Genomic DNA, 22142 nt, shown 5'->3' with positions numbered 1-22142 from the left:
TGTACTTACAAATAGATGTATTGACCCAGAATGCATTGCACACTAAAAGTGTACGAGGCAATGTTTGTAGAAGATAATTTTAATGTGTCTAACAACATGTTGTAGTAGATAAGAATACATTTGTCATATAATATACTCATATATACCTTATATATATTGAAGTAAATAGAATACTTATAAATAGAGGACAGGATTGTGGATTGTTTCCTCATGACACCTGATTTCTTCTTTGTCTCATGCAGTCCAGCTGGCCGCCATTGTAAAGGCCGTGTGATTGAAGCTGCCTTATTTCTAACCCTGCTGAAGCCCTGATGTGTCGCTTACAAACAACATCCATCTCCTCTCAGGAAGCCTTTCAGGAGCCTCGCCGAGCAAACAAGGTGAAGTCTGCCACCGTGTGGTGTTTGGGTGACATTACCACTGGGTAGTTCTCACAGCTTCGTTGATTTCTGATGAACCCTGGTTGGATTCCTGTGTGTCATCCTCTCGCCATCACTCCTCCTCGACCCTCTCCAGTGACCACAAAAAGCTTCAGCTGCAACACAGAAACACTGCCTGTGCAGTCGGAGTGTTTTGGGAGAGTAACAATTTAGATGTTTGCAACACATTTCAATCTGGAGACCAGATTATAGCAGATTAACAGATGCAAGACTGTTAGCTGAGATTAGACTTCAGATGTGTCACATTTAAAGAAAACCCTGAATGGATGAACGTCTCACCTCGAGAGCGACGTGTTCAGACAGGCATCTCTGCCACTATCATCAAAACTTAGGTCACCCCTTACAGCAGACTCACAAAGCATCCATCAACTTTCTACCCAGAAGGGGAGGGAATATCTACATGAAGCCAGAAGTGATGACACATGACCAGCAGCATGTCGTATAAAAGACTTTATATAACTTTTATTTAACAGTAGTACCATCCAAAGAACTGTAAGAGATGCAGACACGTGTTTGATATGTCTCCATGAGGAGTCTTCTTAGGCCTCTGACCTGATTTTGTTCCCTGATTTACACAGTTGTGTAACATCCTCAGTGGTTCCAGATGGAGCTGTGACAGATGTCACTGATGTCACTCGAGCGACGTTAAAATGTCTAAAAGGAAATGAGAGGAAAACAACGCAGCCACTCCTCAGAACTGCTCATAGCTGCGGGCGAGAGCTGCAGCTTCCACACCCCCGCTAATCAGACCCAGCGCTCCAGAAGTGTGGGAATGAAGGAAATAAAAAAGGATGCCAGGACTCATGCAAGAACGTTTTTCTAATTCCCAAATCTCCGCCATGGAGCAACACGCCCTACTGTTGGGATGATGATGGTAAGCCTCATGTTTAAGTCTCCATACATCACCACAGCTTATTGTGAGTGAGTGTGAGGTAATACCGGACAAAGTATAACATCCAGCTGTCATAAATATGTTAGTAAAAATCATTGGAATAAAACATTATTAAGCTCATATAAGTCTAAAATGAAGTGTAGTACCTTCCTCTAGAAGGGGCCCTGTTGTTGAGGTTGATCCACCACCCCACCTGTTACATATATCTATGCAGGTGAAGATTATATTGATGTTTAAACATGACCTGCACAGTCACAAAAGCAGTGCCACCACTGTGAACTTCACCACACAGAGCTGTCAATCAGCATGAGGTGAGCTGGTTTAGTGTGAACGCTGGTGTCCAAAACCTCTGAACTACACCTCTGTTAAAACAAAAATGCACCATGCTGTAAACATCTACCACGTAGAATCCAGTTCATCCTAAGAGGGAAGCTTTAGGGGCCGGCCTAGCTGTTTCCTGCTAACTCTGCCTCCTGACATCCTCCTGATGCTTGTGGCTCATCCTGCTGATCCTCACACTGGTTGGTTGTTGGATGATGTTTGACAATAGTGACACAAAGAACACTTCTTCCTGTCTTATCAGCCTGAAGGTGGACTATACCCTACATCGGCACACCAGCCTGTCTTATGATTACTAGAAGTATTAAGTAAGAGTGTGGCTAGCTGGTTAGCATGCTAACTTGCAATTGGTTCTTGTTTCAGGTGTCTTAGGTTGTTTGTTGTAGTAACCCTGCTGTCTTTAACACATCTGTGTAGCAGTACATGGAGTTGTCCTTGTATTTTCTGTACACTTATACACAACAACACTTCCGGTCTCTTCTCCCACCTAGACCTCGTTTTTGGGTTTAATCAGGTGTCCATTAAAAGTAATATAAGTGTCAAATTCATCGCTGAAGATGGCGTTCTCCCTCTCGCCTTTGAACAGTCTGACCCACACCTGGTCGTCTGTTTGGAGTTCCAGCATGAAGCTTTGGCTTTGCATGATGGAGCGGTCGCTGGGCTGGGCGTAGAGAATCACCACCTCCCGCTCGTTGTGCATGATGTGCAGGTACGTCTCCCTCTGGTTCCATGTGTGCACATTCAGATTGAAGTAGTAGATGCCAGGCACATAGCAGTAGAACTTGCCAGTGAACATGTTGAAGTGGCTGTAGAGGTTGACCAGCTCCGTGTCAAACACCAGTGTCTGGTAGTAGTCATTTGAATGCAGACCTTTCTTGCGGGCAACAGAGAAGGCAGCATAGTAAGACTTGCAGGGCTCACCCGGCAGGCCCACGCTGCCTTTGCTGCCCTTTAAGCCTGTGGGACCTGCAGGACCACTCTGACCAGCTCTACCGGATTTACCGTAAGGTCCTCGCTCACCAGAATCACCTTTCTCACCTAAAACAAAGAGTCATTTACATCAGGGGGTTCAATGGCCAACGTCCTGTTCACTGAAGTCTCTGTAACGGCTTTGTTTGGTGTTACCTTTGAGCAGAGTGATGTTGATCTGTGGGACTATCTGGTACTGGGGGTAATATTGACCAGAGGGTTGATGGGGAGCCTCCTCTCTTGGATCACAGCATCGTCGACATTCCCTTGCCTCCCTTCGCCTTTTCATTAGGTATATATCTCAAGTTACATGTAGGCTTTTTTTTAAAACTAACTTTCAAATATTGATGTTTCAATACAAATACATACGGTACCTGCCATCTCGGTGGTGGTCCCTGGTGTCTATTTGTTCTTGACTGGGATCCAGCTCTGTTTTGTCATCGTAGGGGGTCCGGTACGAGTCCACTGAACAGACCCAGAGGAGCAGCACAGCACACACACAGACTGTGGTCATCTGCAGTACACACAAAACAATCACTGCAATGTAGCGCTGGACAGTTTGAATCAGGGTTCGCCTGATGAGGACAGGCTGGGTCGTTTCAGAGGCTGGAAGTTCACAGGAACTATAACGTGTAAATCTACTGACTTAAAGATCAAAGAATTGTGGTCCACTGATGTACAATGAGTAAGGTCTGTAGGTCTGTGTGTATAAAGCAGAGATTAGGATCAGAGGTCAGTGGACCGAACACATGAGATTAACAGAGGATTAAAGTTTCCACCATCAACTCTGAAGTGTTTGAACTTCACCTATAAAGACACAAGGAGATAAAATCCTGACACACACACACACACACACACATGTGAAGGAAGGTAAACATCACCTTGAAAGCAGCATGCCTGCCCAATGTGCAGCCATGCATTACACACAGCTTTCATTCCACTCCACAGATCAGCTCTTTAACATATGATCCTTCACCACACAGCCACAAAAATGTACACAAGTAATTTCTTTGTCATTCATAAACAACTTTTCATCACATTCATCTGCTCAGCTCTCTAGTTGACTACAACAGCAGGATGGAAACGGGAAGGTTGTGTGTGTGTGTGTGTGGGTGGGAGCGTGAGTGCATGCTTGCAGTCTTATCTGTATGGACGTGCCTCCACATGCATGAGTGTATCAGGTTATTCATTAGATGACGTAGTGTGGGCATTGGGATTGATTGATTACTGGAGACAGCACACATTTGAGCCTATATGTTCTCCCTTTTATAGATATTGTCCAAAAATAGAAAATGGAGCTTTGCCAAAGGCTTCAGTTTTGCTCACTTAGCACAAAAAGCCTGCAAAACTTCCACAGTCGGTCATGATACAGAGCATATTGGTTGAATTGGCATCATGTGCTGAACGATCACATGAGGTCAGGCCATGACCAGCTTTAGATTCTGCAGGTGTTTATTGCCAATTTATCTCTTTATTTTGCCTTAAATGGCTCCTCTGAAACCCACAGGGAGGATTACAGAAGAACAGTCAAGTGACTGCCAAACCACCACCCATCATTTACAACCAACAGAGCAGCATGTGTAAAACTTTTACTTTAGTTACTGTAGGACCGTCACAGGCCTGTTTGTTGTTACTTATGATTGGGGGTTAGGCACTGAAGAGGTTAATGCTTAGGCATTAGAAAGTTCATGGTCTGTTTATAACATGAAACGATGACATTTTTGGCAACCATAGTAACGCCTCCCACCCCGAGCCACACAGTGAGCGAGCAGCTTCAAGGCTTATAAATATGGACTTCATGTTGTGACTTCCTGTGTGTGTTTACATCAGTTCTGTACTAATTGCTCACCATCGCAGGTGGAGCAGTGGGTGGACTCTATTATTTCTTCATCATTTTGCTCCTGACCTCATTGTTTGTGAGTGAAAACAAACACAAATATGTGTAATTCTAGCACAGCACATCATGATAAAAGCAGCCTCAGTTTAACAGAATCAGTTAAGTAATTAAAAAAGACTGAAGTGTTTGCAGGTCAGCTGTGTCTGGATCTTTGTTGACAGCTTGCATCAACAAACCTGAAAAGTTCTCTTTTTAAGGAGAGCGGTCTTACTTTCACTGTCATGGTCCAGTGTTCGTCCTCTGGTGATAAGAAAAAAAAAGCCTCTGTTTCCTGTGCTGCAGTTTTCTCCTGATTCCCGTCTTCAGCGTCTTTCTCTCCTCAGGTCATTTCCCCTCAAACACAACTTACTCTGAGGAGGAGGAAAGTGGCAAAGTGTGAGAGAGGAAGACAGGAGGAGGAGGAGGAGGAGGAGCTCCGAGCACGAATTCATCCCAAAGGGGAGAGTAACAAAAACACAGAGGAGAAGCTGTGTGTGGGAGGAACACAGAGAACACACAGCAGACAGGAGGAGGCAGCAGACCAGTTATCGGCCTCTGAAGCTTTTGTTTTGAAATGTCAGAAATGTTTCCGTCAGTTTGATCGGCTGTGTCTTCATCACTGCGGCTTCACTTGTATTTGATGGAGAGCAGTGCTCCCTGCCCTGCATCATCCACCGTCTCTAAACCTGCACGCTACTTTTGAAACTCATCAGATGTTCTCTTTCTCATGGAGGACAGTATTTTCTTAGTATCAATGTGTGAGGACAGAGAGCACGCCAGGTCACAGCTTCCGTTTAAAGGAACCTCTCAGCCAGTAAAAACAGACAGAGGCTGGAAACAAAAACAAGGAGGCCATGTTGGACTGCTGGTTTTGGAATGTTGATGTGGATCCTTGGTCCTTGAGTGTTATCTGAGCCCCCCCCCCCCCCCCCCCCCCCTCCCACTACAGGGTCATGCGGGGCCTGGAGCCTATCCCAACTGTCAACAGACAAGAGGCGGGGCAGACACGGGTTGTCAATCTATCACTTATCATCATCATTATTATTATTTAAAGACATTTTGGCAGTATTAGGGTATAGTATATTACCATTCATAAATGCAGTTATTACCATAACGCTGATATTTTGCTGTTGTTCCCACAACATCCACTAGATGTCACAGTTAGCCTGAACTCAGCCTGAACATCTGCCACAGACCTTTTACAGTGTTTTTGTGTTGTTATGCATGGATTTGTGTTTAGATTTTTTTTTTTTTTTTTTTTTTTTGCACCCCTTCCTGGATAAACAGCTGTTTAAATATTTACATAGCACATTTCCCACAGATGTAAATAAAAGCATTAAGATTCCCTCCCTTGATCCCTTCCATCCGTATCCTGCTTAACCCTTATTCAGCCTGGGATTATTTCATTCATATCAAACTCAAGAAGAAGAACAAAGGGTTAACTCCTGCAGTAGTGCTGTTACTGAGACTCACTGACCTATTTGCAACTTCCTCTTTCTTTGCACAAACAGTTGCTTTTCATCCTGTTACCGAAGTGTTTTGGTAACCTTTTTGCAAACTTTGATTTCAACTCTATTTCTTCTTTTAACAGTTGTATTCCTAAGCATAGTGGGCTTCACAGTGGATATTGTATATTGATGCGTGGACAGATCAGTAACCCTCCAATGATTGGATTAAACCTCCTCAGCTCTGGCAACTCCCCAACAGGCTGACAGAGTACATCCTGTCCTCAACAGTGACATGCTTTATGTTCACAGTACTTTAAAACACAAAGTCAGCGTGTTGTTTTTCTTCCCGTAACACTTAAAGTCTGCACATTAAATCAAACAACAGGCCAAGAGCTGCTCTTCAATCTGTATAAATAGTTTACAGAAGGTAAATTCTGCAACTATGCAGGGACAAGGGCTACACACACACACACACACACACACAGCCTTCATAATTGTGTTAAAATGTGTATTTCTATGTGTGTATTTGTAGATGCATTTTATTTGTAGCAACATTTTATGACAGTTTCTAATCACATCTAATATTGTGGACATTTTGTGCACCACCTGTTTATTCCTACAGCATGTGAACGCAGCACATCAGATGTGAATGCATGGGCCCACACGTGCAGGCCTGTTACTCAATCTTACAGAACAACACTCATGCCATGTGAGCTGCATCAGCACTAAGCTGATTGGCTCACCAGCAACCAATCAGAAAAAATCCGTGAGGCCCGTCCAATCAGAAAAATCCTAGCCCGGCTCGGTGGGCGTGGCCTCATACATAGAGCACAAGTGATAGGAGCGAGACCTTTTTTCCTTGTGTTTTCACCTAATAACACACTTTTTAGTGTTTATCAGCTTGAGAAATTAATATTAACCATTATTACAGAGTATTATAGAAGTTCTGTTCAACACAGTTATATTAGGAGAGTGTGCGTGTGAACAGTGTAATAAAACACAATCATGTGACTGATCTCAACATGCCTGAAACTTGCCTGGATTGTTTGTGAGTTTATAAATCATAATAGACTCACTGCTGCTGTCCAAACATGCACACACATGTCAGCCTGGGCAGGTTTCATCCTTGTCTGGTTGGATCAGCCCTGCATGGCACAGCAGGCCTGCCTGGCACTGTTTGTCTGCCCCTACATGTTTTCCCACATTCAGTGTAAGTTGTTGTGGTTTTATGGTCTGTTTTTGTGGAAAAAAATGCATTTAAAAAATGCAATATAAAGCATTTGAAATGTCTGGTAAAGCCAAAAAACACGTTTTTAATCTGTAAATTATTATTATATTATTATATATTATTGTAAAATTGTAAAAAGACAAACTCTTTGGTGTTTGCTTGTTTGTTTATAAGAATAATACAGTTTTAAATGATCATCCAGTCCATACCAGTAATGGTAATGTCAAATGTCCAAAGTATAGTCAAATAAATAATTAAAATAAATACATAAATAAATAAAATTCGTCTCATTTCTATTCATTCCTCCAAAATTAAATTAAATTAAATTAAATTAAATTAAATTAAATTAAATTAAATTAAATTAAATTAAATTAAATTAAATTAAATTCTGTTGATCTTTTTTTTTCCAGATCTGCCCGTGGTTGCTAGGGGAAGTGACGTCAGCAGCGAGTGACAGCTTTCACGGTGGAAGAAAAAAAAATTCCGACATTGGAGTGAAGCTGCGCAGGATTACGGGTTAAGTGCATCGGTAAAAAATCCGTCTCCATCCTTACGTTTGGGGGAATAATAACACCCAAAACCAGGAGAACATAAACTAGACGTTTCGCTCTACCGGGGGATCGCGGTATTATAGACCTCCGTCGCTCAGGAAGAAAGGAAAGGGATGGTGAAATTTGGATCGTTACGGAAGGAGCTGGGATTCTGGGGGAAGGGGGGAGTGCAAACCTGAGAAGGGAGGTGAAATATTTGTGTAAATAAAAAAAGGTTTCAAGCTTGACATTTTTGGATAAGCAACGTTAGCAACTAAGGTACGAACAGACGGAACGAAATACAAGGGAAAAATGGAGCTTCGAGTGGGGAACCGATATAGACTGGGCAGAAAAATCGGAAGTGGATCTTTCGGAGACATCTATTTAGGTGAGTGGAATATGTTATTATATATTTGTTTATATACTGTACTGTAAAATATTCGTCTCCAAACGTTGTTCATGTCATCCTACTTTCAGCGTACGTCATCAAGCTAGCTGTTAGTTTGTATTCTTGCTAAGTTGACTACAGTTAGCAGCCTGCTAAAAGCTAGCTTAACTGATGTTTTGCCCCCATAATACAAATAAAAACATCAAACTATATAAACTGTATGTGCAGTTTGAGAAAGCTGCTTCTCACCTCCGTGTATCTGGACGTGTAAAATATGATTGGCATCACAAACTGAGCTGGTTTGAGTAATTATCTTGCTTTAGGTAATGCTACCTTAGTGCTCTTTGTGCTATTCTAGTGTAGTGTTACATAAGCTGCAAATTCTCCACTTCCATTAATGATGACAAACTGCTATTGGTATGTCTTCCAGTGCCAGTGATGCCTTCTGGTTTCTCTCTGTGTTACACCTACAACTGCTATTATCACGCAGCAAGGTCACAGCTCTGAAGCCTACACACACCTGGCAGTGAGGCTTATATTGTTCATCTCCTGGCTGTCCAGATGGCTGCGGTACAACAGTCTTGACATTGATATGGTGCAATCCCAAACTCTTATCTGCTTTTGGACATCATGCCACACACAGGATTAGTTCTTATTTCTATTTTTAAAAAAGTGTCTGCAGGGTTCATTGTATGGAGGATACACGTCATGTTATAGCAGCTGCTTACATGATTAATAAATCTTTCGTCTTAGTTTATAATATTCTAAGCTTGAACCTTGCTGACCTCACTCCTCGCAGTCGTTCATGGTTGATTCTGTTAGTTTCTGACATTTATGTGGTGCATGTCAAGTATCTCTTATTTGTTTTTACACCAAGGCTGGTCACACCAGTTTTTCCAGTTGATGGAGGTATCCGGTAGCTTGCAGCCAAAATAGTCTTTGACTTCTTTGACATCATCAGGGAAGTTATCAGGAAAAAAATCTGCTATCATCATGACATGTCATAATGTAGATATTGCCACAGTTGGCTTCATATGATGTGATGGAATAAACGAGTGTCCTGTTCGAGGGCATAGGGTGTAGCAGCTGAAGTTACACTGTGTTTTATTGTTGTACTGCAGTTTCTGGTGCTGCTGTAAATGGTGGAAGGGATCTGCAGTGCTTCTACTTTTGGATGCAAGCTGTTTTTGGCATTTAAATGTCGATTACACTATTTCCACTGGAGACGATGGCCAGAGTAGATAAGATGACTAAGATGACTTCATAGATGAAGGTATATGTAGTGTGTACGTAATGTAAATTGGGTTCTGGTGCATTGTACTGGCAGATACTCCATTAGCAGCCTGCAAACAGTTATCAGGTTGTCAGGGTTTTCAATGGACATGTAAAGAGCAGTTAAACTGACATGTGCCAGCTGATTTGTGTGTGTCCACCGTTCTATCACTGCATGTGAAGGCTTCCTTTATCGGATCAGTCTTTTCTAATAGTGTGAACTAGCCACTGCATGGACTTTTCACTAAACGTGCATGTTTGACTAGCGAACAAATGTCTGGTAATCGCTGACCCAAGGAAAGATGCTAGCTGATGATCATTGATGTGGTGTAATTTAACTGATCTTTTTTAAGTAACCTTGTGTATCTGTTTTGTTCTTTTTACAGGCACAGATATATCAGTGGGCGAGGAGGTTGCGATTAAGTTGGAATGTGTGAAGACCAAACACCCCCAGCTCCACATTGAGAGCAAGATCTACAAGATGATGCAAGGAGGAGGTAGAAATCATATTGGCTGACATCTCTTCATTCATACTGTGTATCTGTCATGTTGTCTTGCTTAATAAGCTGTCTGCAGTTGTGAGAAGGCAGTGGGATGTCGTTGCCCTACAGGGCAGTGTAGTTTTCATTTGCTTTTAAAATTGAGAGAGCAGGACAAAAAATAGCAATGTTGGAGATACACATACAATACACAGCTACTACAGCCTGTTCCACTTAAGGGTTTAGCAAGTTTGTGTACTTACTGTTTATTCTTGTGTTTTTGCAGTTGGCATTCCTACAATAAAGTGGTGCGGAGCAGAAGGTGACTACAATGTGATGGTGATGGAGCTGCTGGGGCCCAGCCTTGAGGATCTCTTCAACTTTTGCTCACGCAAATTCAGCCTCAAGACGGTCCTGCTGCTTGCTGATCAGATGGTAGGATTGCTCACTAAGTGCTTATAAAGCTGAAACTTCCTTCATACTAACTTGGCAAAGTGATCTAATTTGTGTTTTGATTTTGTTCTTCTTCACAGATCAGTCGCATTGAGTACATTCACTCAAAGAACTTCATCCACAGAGATGTGAAGCCTGATAACTTCCTGATGGGGCTTGGCAAAAAGGGCAACCTGGTCTACATCATTGACTTTGGCCTGGCTAAAAAGTACCGTGACGCTCGTACGCACCAGCACATCCCCTATCGTGAGAACAAGAACCTGACGGGAACTGCACGCTACGCTTCAATCAACACGCATCTCGGGATTGGTAAAAAAAAAAAATACACCACACACGCCCTTAGAGCCTGTTTGGCATCAATGCATGGTCTTCATTATTATCTTGTTGTCTTTCTCTACAGAGCAGTCAAGGCGTGACGACCTGGAGTCCTTGGGTTACGTTCTCATGTATTTTAATCTGGGCTCTCTGCCTTGGCAAGGTCTGAAGGCCGCTACAAAGAGGCAGAAGTATGAGCGAATCAGTGAAAAGAAAATGTCCACGCCAATCGAGGTGCTTTGCAAGGGATACCCCTGTGAGTCTCATGCTTTCTTATTATGTAATTCCCTGTTGATAAATATAGGAGTTTTTTGTATCAGCTGAAAAACGTTTACCCCTTTTTGTTACAGCTGAGTTTGCTACCTACCTGAATTTTTGTCGCTCCCTGCGCTTTGATGACAAGCCGGATTATTCATACCTACGCCAGCTCTTCAGGAATCTGTTCCACAGACAGGGCTTCTCTTACGACTACGTATTTGACTGGAACATGCTCAAGTTTGTAAGTATTCTGCCTCGCGTCTAGCGCCGCCGTGCCCAAAACACAATTCCTGCATTTAGAATCTGGTTGTTTTGTTACATGCAGGGAGCCAACCGTGCAGCAGAAGAAGCAGAAAGAGAGCGCCGGGTGAGGGAAGACAGGTTGAGGCACAGCAGGAACCCCGGGGCCAGAGGAATACCTGCTGCATCAGGAAGACCACGAGGAACTCAGGACGGAGCACCACCCACACCACTAACGCCCACCTCACACACAGGTCAGTGCACTTCAGCCTGCATCAGCATTTCTGGATCCCTGTAGTTTCGAGGGTTTAATGAGTGGGTGGTAGAAGTGTGCTGGTAAGACTCATGTCTGTTTTATTTTGCCTTGAACGTTCTGATCAAAAAAACTCAAAACCAGTGCAAATATATAGAAGAACTGCCTCATTATATTCATAGATAGATGATAGTGACTGATCTTAGTTTTGGTCTCCAGCAAATACGTCTCCTCGGCAAGTGTCTGGTATGGAGCGTGAACGAAAGGTCAGCATGCGACTGCACCGCGGTGCCCCTGTCAATGTGTCATCCTCAGACCTGACAGGGCGGCAGGACACCTCCCGCATGTCCACCTCACAGGTACAAGGCTCTTCTAATACACGCAGTGTTCACTAGAATGATCAGAAAGAAACACATCTGTATACATCTGTTTAAGATAAGTCACTAAACTGCTCCTAACTAGCCAGTTCTTCCTAAAACGTGTGGTTGGTTGGTGCAGGTGTTTATGTTCTGACATATTGGCCCTTCTCTCTCCTTTCCCTCAACCTCAGAATAGCATTCCCTACGAGCATCACGCCAAGTAGACGCTCGCCACGTCCTCGTGTGACGGCTGCAACGCTGGGTGAGTCCTGACCACTAAAGCACCAGGGGAAGCATGCCTCCAACCTCCACTTCTGCACTGGACTGCCTTGTGTTTTAGTCAAACCCATGGCAGACATGCACTGTCACTGTCATAGCAGTGTTTTACCATCCTATATCTGGCAGAACAGTCAGATTGTGCAGTGTGGAGGATGTATCGCAGTGCATCATAGCCTCTGAGTGTACTTCCTCATTGCCTTATCAGGTTTGATGTAATGCCCCTTTAATCAGCTCTGTGCCTTGCTGCCTGAACCTGCTTGATCGATCACATGTCAGGTTGACAGTCACGGCATTCTCAGAGGAATTTGCCTCCCTAATCCCACCTGTCCTATGTTTCCTCTGAACACGTACATGATGCAGAGTTCATCATGTGTCAGTCAGTGTCTGTCTTAAAGGCCCCGTTCACACTAGAGAAAGTCATTCCAGCTAAGAGTAGGATTGAGCCCAGACAGCCTTTAAGCTGGATGTGTTCAGACCTATTTTCAAATCTGGCAAGCACACACTTGTGTCCGCACTCAATCCGGCTTCATCCAGCATGTTTGCTGTCCTCCAAACCACTAGGTGGCGCCTCATAATATACAGAGTCCATTCACGCCACGGTAGGACCGCGTGTGCGCATGTGTCATGCGTTTTTTTGTCCCGTGTCGTGCCCCGTGAACCGGAAGTAGCACATCGCTAACCGGAAGTAGCACATCGCTAACCGGAAGTAGCACATCGCTAACCGGAAGTAGCGCATCGCTAACCGGAAGTAGCACATCGCTAGCCGGATTCGCTCGCCACATTTGCGTTCACACCTGAGCCACATTTGAGCCAATCTGGCTAGATCCAGCTCTCGTGGGTGGATCTAGCCGGATTGAAATCAAACTGGATACAGCCGGATTCGAGGTGTTCACACTCAGAAAAAAACACATCTGGATTGATCAGGATGCGGCCGAATCCTGCTTAAGCCACATTTTTTTCCCCCAGTGTGAACGGGGTATGTAGTTGTGGCTGAAAGTAAACATACTCAGCTAATCTGTCAAACAGACAGTGCAGCCGTTGTCAGCTGTTCCGCTTCTCTCTCTGCTTCTTCTTCCTACTCTGTTGTTTACAGAGAATATTCTAAATCAGAATCTCTAGAAGACTTAGTGTCATTTTAGTCACCTGCAGCATCAAAAGTCAGCTTTACAGGGAAGTTTGCACGCACAGCTGGATGTTTGTTTTTAACGGCCCTGCTTCCTGTTCTGTTCTTCCTAAAGATGGTGTCTGATATACCGCCTGCTGGCCACCACCTTCTTGCTCCTTGATGAGCTCCCACAATGCAACCTGGCGGACCAAGCCCTTCAGAAGCAATCTGACACACAGTATGAAACGCTCCTACTTACCACCACCTTTCAGTTCTTCTACAGCTACATCATGCTCCAGCTTCTGACCCGGGTCCACCTGCTTTCAGAATGACTGAATCATTCCTTTTCCAGTTTCTGTGTATCTTGTCTGACCTCAATAAACATTACAGAGCGTTGGACTGTTCTCATTCAGGAAAATTCCACACAAGTTCCAGTGGGCAGGTAGCTTCTTCTTCCTCTGTGGAAACGTTTCCACTGTCTGCTAAGTTCACACCAGGGCAAGACAACAGCCTTGATCTACTTATTTTGCAGGAAGGTGTATCGAGCTGATTCAGCAGCTTTTTGTTTTAAATATTATTATGTATGGGCAGATTTTTCCTTTTTGGTATTTTCATTTCCTCAACTGTCAGTTTTGTCTTTATAATATTCATCCTTCACACCCTCTTTATTAATGCTACAGCCATTTATATCCAATAGAAAGAAACGACTTCTTTGCATGTGTTAGAGGTGAGCCTTCAGAACGAAGGCTCGAGTGCTAGTCGAACATACCAAAAATATGCTTTGGTGGTGCAGGAGGTTGTGAGTTTACCCGTTTAGTTGACCTTCAGGGTCAGCCCTGCCCCCCCCCATCTTCAGTGCAATGAAGAGCACCTTGTTTTTGGGGGGGCGGGGTGGGCGTTACCTGACATATTTTACCAAATGTCCATTCACTGTACAGAAAAGATTCTTCTTTTTCTTATTTGTATTATTTGGAAGCTGTGAAACACTTGTGTTTATTGTAAATGTTTCGTTTTCACTGACCAGTAGGGAAGGGTCTGAACAGGACTTGGAGTGTAGTAGTCTCTCCCATCAGTCGCCCCCCCCCACCCTTTACAGAAGGGTACTTCTGTCACAACTTGGAACTACGACCACGTCACGTGCACTGACGTGTGCATTTTGTGAATCTTCTCCTACAGATATTGAACTGATTGTTTGAGGAGAGGAAAGCTGGCAGTCTATTCTTTCAGTCTTTCCCAGCAGCCGTGTGTGTGTGTGTGTGTGTGTTGGGGATTTTATATTTCACTCGTCTGACACTTGGCTGTCGAAGTGAAAAGGCCTGTTGTAATTCATTCTTGCTGCTGTTCATTCTCTAAATTTTTGATTTTGACCATGGACCTGTTTGGTCCGACGCTCGACACTTCTGTATGAATTATGTAAGCAATCGGATCGAAATTTACTTTCTCACATTTATATTTGCCACTGTATTTGTGTACTTAAACTGTAAATAAATGACTCACTTGTACAGTTTTGTTGTCGTTTTTTCTAAACCTACAACTGCACTGATACTGGGCTGGGTTATATTCAGGAGACTTTGGTCTCGTGTTGCACTACATCCTGAAGATGCTCTGTTTAACTGAGGTATTTAATATTTACAGTATTGACTGAGTTAAGTGTATTGATTTTGGTAAATTTTGTAATTTTATTTCATAGCTACAAATTGTGAAAAAAAAATATTGACAAATGCATTAGTTTTAAAAATATAAAAAATTTAATTTGCTTTAAAAATTAAAATACATTTTAATTGTGACTTAATTCCGTATGCATTATTAATCTAAATATTAAGGTCAGAAAATAAGTATGTTACTTTTTCAAAGTTTTAGAATTAGACCTCTAACCGTAATAATTTATTTACATCTATTTTATTTTTTCAATATTTTTCTCAACATTTTTTTAATTTCATAGCCACAAATTGTGAAAAAAAATATTGACAGATGCATTAGTTTTAAAAATTTAAATATATTTTAATTTTGACTTCATTCCATATGCATTATTAATCTTAATATTTAGGTCAGAAAATAAGTATGTTACTTTTTCAAAGTTTTAGAATTAGACCTCTAACCGTAATAATTTATTTACATCTATTTTATTTTTTCAATATTTTTCTCAACATTTTTTTTAATTTCATAGCCACAAATTGTGAAAAAAAAATATTGACAAATGCATTAGTTTTTCTCGACATTTTCCACTTATTATAAAATATAAATATATTTTATTTTTAAGGGTTTTTGATGTTATTCGTATTTACTGTACCGAAAAAAATACCGGCTACCTGACGGGCCGCAACGTAGTGATTGGTCGGCGTGGTAGCCAATCAGATGCCTTTCTCTCTCTCTCTCTCTCTCTGCGCGCTCTTACCGTGAACGAGCCTATCCAGGAAAATGTCCGCTACAGTTAGCCGGGGCTGCTAGCTGCAGTTAGCCGGGGCTGCTAGCTGCAGTTAGCCGGGGCTGCTAGCTGCAGTTAGCCGGGGCTGCTAGCTGCCGCTCGCCATGTTTAGAAAAAGGCAAGAAAAAGAAATACACCAGCAGGTTTGCAGTCTTTCTGAGGGACAGGTGAGTGTTTCTGTTGTTTCTTTTTCTTCTTACAGAATTTTACAGTAAATAAGATAAATAAAAATGCAGACTACTAGAAAGACAACACTTTGCTGAATCCAGCACCTGCAGTGTCAGTTGTTCCCATCTTTTAAATCACTTGTCACCACAGTTTCTTTACTTGGTTCCATTTCTTTAATTGGTTCATTCATGCTCAGGAGATGAGTGAGTTACAGCACAGCAAGACCAGCCTCTGTGTGTGAGGCAGCAAGTGTAGAAGCACCTGTTTCTTTGGTAGAAGGTAAAAACCACAATGAGCTGCATGTCTCTGTGTGTGTCTGTGTGTGTGCATGAACCCTGAAAGGAAACACTGTGACATGGTAACTTCACTCCGGTAGCATTTTGAAATGAGCATGAACAATTTATTGCTGATTGGAGGATTGGAGGAGTCCTTAACGGCTTCTTTACATCAAGCTAACAGGGATCTGCTAGCATGCTAGCCTGTGATGTACAGCTTGTGTTTTGTCACACAGCTTGCTAATACTCAGTTTTGCATATTCACTGAAGATGCACAGATATTATTGTATGTATTGTTGTTTTGTTTTGCTATGATATGTCTTAGCTGTATGTTGGTCGGTGTTACTGATGCATATCCTGAAATTCACTGAATATTTCCTTTGTTTTGTTTTTAGGAATTATGATATTAAGACGGGAGAGTGACTAATACTGGATCTTTTGTTTGTAGATATCAGCCACTGATCTTTCTCAACGTTGTATTGTATGCATACTGACAAACTATAGGACATAAACACAGAAAATAGACGTGTGGCCTTACAGCTGGACAGGGTTATATCAGGGCAAACATCTTGGTCTCATATTAGCACACTATAAATCTGCCCAGTCCCACATGTGGGCAGAATTAGCCCACACGCCCTTATAATCCAGCCTGCAGACTTATACATCCAAACATATATCCAATAATATCTGTATAAATATATATCATTAGGCTAATTTGCAATGCACTTTGGTTCCTCTTCTTGTGACCAGTGCTGTGACCATGACATCAAATATGCTATTAGTTTCTCACACAGCAGACATAGCTGTCATTCTTCCACCATGAGCATCTGTGTCAGCTTATGTTGGTGTAATATAATAATAATACTAATCATAATTATAACTATTTTAACATGTTGTAAAACATTTTGCTGCTCATACCTGGGACCAGGTGTAGTAATACCATACAGTGTTTGACTGCATTAAACTAACGCCTCCTCACGTAAAAGTTGATTCCTCTAAATTCTGGAGGATCTTTGGTTCTTGAAATGTGATTCTGAAATATTTCGTCATGTTGTGGGATTTTTGTTCATAAAACTCTTCTCCCTAAAAGGTGCCTTAAAACACAGATACATTCAACAGAAACACGACCGACGAACACGCTCTTTCAGCACGTTCATGCACACAGCTACAGTCTGGAGTTAAATAACAGTACAGTAAATAACACAAACACAATAGAACAAATTCGTCTGTTTTCATGTGAAGCCTTCTCCCTCAGTGGCTCCACAGGTCGTCAGTAGTGCATTTCACATGTCCTCTCACTACACAGTTTCAGTCACAGTCTTCATAACGACGTCTCTGTGTTCTCATCTCCGATCTCCTTCACCGTCGTTGCCTTGTCATCTTTGACAGCATCGGCTTTTCCGTTCTCTTTCCCGCTTGGCTCCTCTTCGTCATTTTCCTCTCTCCTCTCCCTGCTGTTGAGCACCTCCTTCTCTGCAGCAGTCACAGCCATCTCCATCTTCGCCTCTGGATCTGGTTTTTTTGTTCGGATGCAAAAGAAGTTACAAAATGCGAGGATAAGGGCCGAGAGTGTGACCTCACAGCCCGCCAGCAGGAAGACGTACATGTACTGATTGGTGTAATCCAGCAGGCGACCTGATGGAGAGAACAAGAAAAGTATACGTAAATACAGAGATGTCGTTGTATTTCCACGGATGGCAAAAACAAAAAGTTAATAAATGCATCTTCTTGTGACGGCAACTATGATCAGAAACATTCTGATTAGTGAAGCTAACATGGAAGTGTCAAAAACTGCAGTTTGCATTAGCAGCCTCTGGAGGTCAGCAGTGATCTGAATCTCTGTAGACCTCCAGCACCTGAATCCAGAATCCAAAAACATGAATTCATGCACAGAGAGCAGACTCCTGGAGGAGAAGAGTCACAGGGTCAGAGAACATCCACGTTCTTTTACCTGCTCCAGGAGGTCCCACCAGGACAGCGATCGCCTCCATCAGCAGCACCAGGCCGATGGCACTGGAAAACTTCTCTGTCCCAACGATAGCCATGAGGACCTCGAACTGAAGTGCTCCCACCATGCCGTATGAAATACCAAAGAAGATGCAGAAGAAGACCAGACCTGCATAGTCCTTGGCCTGAAAGAAGACACAAGAAGACTAGTTAAGTTCCTGCAAAGCTACATATCCTCCACAGCATGTAGGGTAGGACCTGCTTTGTTACCTGTGATCCCACGAGGTCTGTGCACCCATTAAAGATCATTGCAAAGCTGAACAGATACACACATCTGGGCCGGACCCACTTCGTGCCTGCTATGAGTCCTGCAGCAGGCCGGGCGAACATATCAACAAACCCCAAAATGGTGAGCAGCAGCGCTGACGTGGTGTCCTCATAGCCAAGGCCTTTAGCATAGTTGACCACAAACACGGGAGGCACAAACAAACCCAGCACCATCACTGACGCTGCGACGGTATATATAAGGAAACCTCTGTCTTTGAACACGCTGAAGTCCAGCAGCTTCTTCTTCTGTGCCGGAGCCGTCTCTGCAGCCGTGGGTGTGCTCTCTTCCAGCTGCTGCTGCTTCTTAGGTGGTGTCAGTGGCCGCATGAGGGCACCACAGGCGCAGCAGTTGAGTAGCATACCTCCCAGGATGAGGAACCCTCCTCTCCAGCCATACTCATACTGCAGAACCTGGCCCAGTGGGGAGAGGCAGCACAAGGCCACTGGGCTGCCCGCCGCAGCCAGGCCATTAGCAAGAGGACGCTTCTCACTGAAGTAACGATTCAACATGATCAGAGACGGCTGGAAGTTCAGTGCAAGACCCAGACCTAGGAACAGAAGGACAGAAGTGGTATGAAAAATAACACGCTCTAAAACTAGGTTATATTTAATCTGTAAGCATGTTCCTAAAATTGGCTGGTCTCTACCTGTAATGACTCCAGTGCAGAGGTAGATGTGTATGATGCTCGTGGCGAAGGCAGCCAGAATCATTCCCAGTGAAGCAAAGAGTCCTCCCACCATCATCACCGGCCGACAACCGAACTTATTCACCAGCACGCTGCACAGTGGTCCTGAAGAGACACAACACACATCAGTACAAACAAACGCATGTATTCCCTCCCAGCATGTGTGCTGTCCCTGAATTACCTGTGCCGTACAGCATGGCGAGCAGTATGGAGGAGATCCAGGCGGTGTCGCTGTAACCGACATCGAACTCTCGGATGAGCTCCTTGAAGAAAACGCTGACAGCCTTGGGGAAAGCGTAGGAGAAGCCAGTGATGACGAAGCATCCGGCCAGCACCGCCCAGCCCCAGCCGCCATCTGGTGCCTTCACCCCAGGAGGGCTGTCGTCCACAACTGCTCCTCCCATTATACTCTATACGTGCTGGGTTGAAGGCTGTAAACAAGAGACACAGACCCTGTGGTGTCACCTTCCTCAAATTATTTTAGACCATGTCCTCGTGGTCACAGGTCAAGGAACCAGACATCTTATTGTAGCACATTATGAGGTAAAGTGGAGGCCAGGTGATAGACCAGCACAGCAGTTCTTTTCTAGGACCGTGTGTGTGTTCGCTGCACTGCAGGGTGTTAATATGGGAACACGGTTACAGTTGCGGGTAATTTGTTGTTGTTGACAGTTTGACAGGACAGATTAATCTACGCAGTGTGTCCGTATTTCTGCCAAAATATGCAAAACATCACACAGTAGTACACTAAGAGAACCCGACCAAACAATTCTGGACCTGAGTAAAGGTCTGCTGATGTTTAAGTCATATTTATGCAGTACAAGAATACAATCATTTAAAGGCTTCACAAACTCGCCCATGGAGAACTGGTACAGTACATGCACTGTCCACAGGCCCGTCCACATCCTTCAGTCCTTCCATAACCCCAGTGTGACCCATGCAACATTCAGTCAGGAGTCCCAGTGATACTAAAAAAAGACCCTCACATTCCACATCACCCACTCCGCTCTCACACAGGGATCATTGCTCCGATACGCATGTAAGGCACTTGGATGCTGCCCTGCATTGTGTCTGTGGTGTTGATGTGTATTTTTAAAGGAGCTGGCAGCAACACTGATGAAACAATCTTCTTCTGTCTAATATTTTCTTTCATACTTTTTTCTATCATGGATGAAACACCGGCATTAAACTACATTAATATCCAGACTGGATTTTCGAGACTAACACGGTTTTATTTTCGCTCAGTTATCCCTGCAGCTGCTCCAGTTATTTGGTCTGCACCGCTCTGTGGAGGCAGACCTTCTTACCAACCAGTAGGTGTCACCACACAAGAAGAAAAATAAGACAACAGTGCCATCCGAGATGCTGATGAAGATAATACGCCTTCTACAGAGAAGAAAACTACAGATGTGGTGGAGGAAGTAACGGTGCCCTGTTAGATGACTGAAATAGAGGTGAACTCCACAAGTGACGTCATTAACAAGGTCAAAGACCCCCCCTCCCCTTGTCTGATGTGGACTCCCATTCTCCACCCTGTTTACGTCTCAACGTCTGTTTAAATGTGTTAAATGAAAGCAGAAGAGTGTTTCTGAGCGCAGCAGCAGAGATGGGGCACAGCAGCACTGTCGGCTCAAAACAGGAACCTGAGCTGCAGTTCACACGGGTTCACCAACAATGGAAGATAAACAACGCTGCCTTGTGCTGCCACATTCGGATGGTCGACCACATGAAAACATAGATGTATGTACATATATATATATAGAGAGAGAGAGTTTCTTTGACACCTGTGGCTGCTTAGTACTGAGTGAGACCACATCCTGACATTTTCTCAACAGGTTGCACGTAATGTGATGGGTGTGGGTTCTAAAATAGAACCACAAGCCATTCTATAGCTTCCAGAGTCCGTCCAGAACAGCACCTGTAGGGTGTGATGGAATGAGAGATGAGCCTCATGGATGTGCAGCGACTGTGACGCCATCATGTCAATATGAAGCAAAATCTATAAAGAATATTTGCAGCAGCTTGTTGGATCTGTGACCCTGAAGGCATCACTGGAGACAGAAGCAGTCACACCTGGAGAGCTGTGAAGTCTCACATGTCAGCTCATTTTTAGGCTACATACCAGATTTCTTTTTTTTTTTTTTATGTTCACAGCAGAGGATGAGTCGGGACATGTTACTCACTGAGCTTTGTTTCCGCTTAGTTATTCAACACGCAGCGTTGATGAGCAAATCCTGAGGTGGTGTGACGTCATCCACCTCGGGGATGCAGGGGCGCACGTACGCCTGTCCCGCGTCACAGCTTTGTAACCGTTAGTAATGATAGTGATAACTTTTTAAGGTGAGACTTCTGACTTTAGTCCGGGATCAGTTCTTCTAACTAAAGACAGACCTGGTGGTGGTGTTTTTTTTTTTTTTTTATGTCTACTGGTTTGATGTCGAAGTCACGGGGGAAGTTCCGTGATGCGCGCTCGGGTATTCTTTTATTTTAAGCTCACACGCAGCAATTACAGAGCTTGTTGTCTTCCTCGCTGCTTTGACAGACAGACTGAGGAGGATCGTGCGTGTTCACGGAACCAGGTGGCCTACGTGAGGACCGGGGCGTCCTCTTTGATGCGCATCCCCGCAGACCAGCTGATCTGATCTGAAAGCGTCACACGTGTTGTTACAGCATCAACACTCACCATTTAAAAAAAGGATTATTATTAATAATAATAATAATAAGACGAAGAGGCTGACACTCATTGATACAAGCTCTGCTCCTTGTTTCGCTGCGGTTCCGTCCACCTGTTGGATCATCAGCCCATCAGACACACACAGACACACACACACACACACACACGAGGAAACCGCTCCTCACTCAGAATAAAGTCAAAAACATTCCTACCTGTTGAGACGATGTCTTCCTCTGCGCTCGGACAGACGCACGCTCCTGTCTCTGTCTTAAATAAACTGCGGAGCGTGGACGTGAACTCCTGCTGTGGGGGGTGGGGTGGGGGGGGGGATCCACATCCCCGCCCCCTCCCGGCGTGGAGGCAAATGCAACATCCTGTAAATGATGCCTGTCTAACTTCCGTATGAATATTATTCTTTGTTCCTAATGCTTTTTATTATATCTGAGGAAGAACTTAAGGGAGTATTTTATTTTTAAATAAATTAATATCGGCCCTGATGGATGTTTACGCTTCAGAT

The 22142-nt window shown here is 43.7% G+C and overlaps 3 protein-coding genes across 5 annotated transcripts; 1 reads left to right on the top strand and 2 right to left on the bottom strand.

The window, feature by feature from the left end:
* Positions 1–875: 875 nt before the first annotated feature.
* c1qtnf1 (C1q and TNF related 1) lies at positions 876–5048 on the bottom strand. 2 transcript variants are annotated; one of them, XM_028408813.1, is made up of 4 exons: positions 4714–5048; positions 3015–3154; positions 2797–2921; positions 876–2709 (listed from the first exon to the last, which is right to left on the bottom strand). In XM_028408813.1, the coding sequence occupies exons 2-4, from the start codon at positions 3152–3154 to the stop codon at positions 2159–2161; spliced, it is 816 nt and encodes a 271-aa protein (XP_028264614.1). In that variant the 5' UTR covers positions 4714–5048; the 3' UTR covers positions 876–2158. The 2 variants fall into 2 exon arrangements, with proteins under 2 accessions (XP_028264614.1, XP_028264613.1); XM_028408812.1 differs by having other exon boundaries at positions 4749–5043.
* Positions 5049–7666: 2618 nt separating this feature from the next.
* csnk1db (casein kinase 1, delta b) lies at positions 7667–14627 on the top strand. 2 transcript variants are annotated; one of them, XM_028407496.1, is made up of 10 exons: positions 7667–8110; positions 9769–9879; positions 10148–10296; positions 10395–10623; positions 10715–10885; positions 10980–11128; positions 11213–11381; positions 11600–11739; positions 11936–12001; positions 13257–14627. In XM_028407496.1, the coding sequence occupies exons 1-9, from the start codon at positions 8035–8037 to the stop codon at positions 11984–11986; spliced, it is 1245 nt and encodes a 414-aa protein (XP_028263297.1). In that variant the 5' UTR covers positions 7667–8034; the 3' UTR covers positions 11987–12001; positions 13257–14627. The 2 variants fall into 2 exon arrangements, with proteins under 2 accessions (XP_028263297.1, XP_028263298.1); XM_028407497.1 differs by having other exon boundaries at positions 8035–8110; positions 11931–12001.
* A 1467-nt stretch (positions 14628–16094) lies between these two features.
* slc16a3b (solute carrier family 16 member 3b) lies at positions 16095–21935 on the bottom strand. Its single transcript, XM_028407495.1, has 6 exons — positions 21838–21935; positions 19133–19382; positions 18913–19056; positions 18209–18813; positions 17943–18123; positions 16095–17626 (listed from the first exon to the last, which is right to left on the bottom strand). Exons 2-6 carry the CDS (start codon positions 19353–19355, stop codon positions 17313–17315), a joined length of 1467 nt encoding a protein of 488 aa, XP_028263296.1. The 5' UTR covers positions 19356–19382; positions 21838–21935; the 3' UTR covers positions 16095–17312.
* Between the last annotated feature and the right edge of the window lie 207 nt (positions 21936–22142).

The sequence above is a fragment of the Parambassis ranga genome, chromosome 6 (genome assembly GCF_900634625.1).
Source record: "Parambassis ranga chromosome 6, fParRan2.1, whole genome shotgun sequence".
Lineage (NCBI taxonomy): Eukaryota > Metazoa > Chordata > Actinopteri > Ambassidae > Parambassis > Parambassis ranga.
Note: the sequence above shows the minus strand (reverse complement) of the source record. Positions and strands in the feature narration are given on the sequence as shown.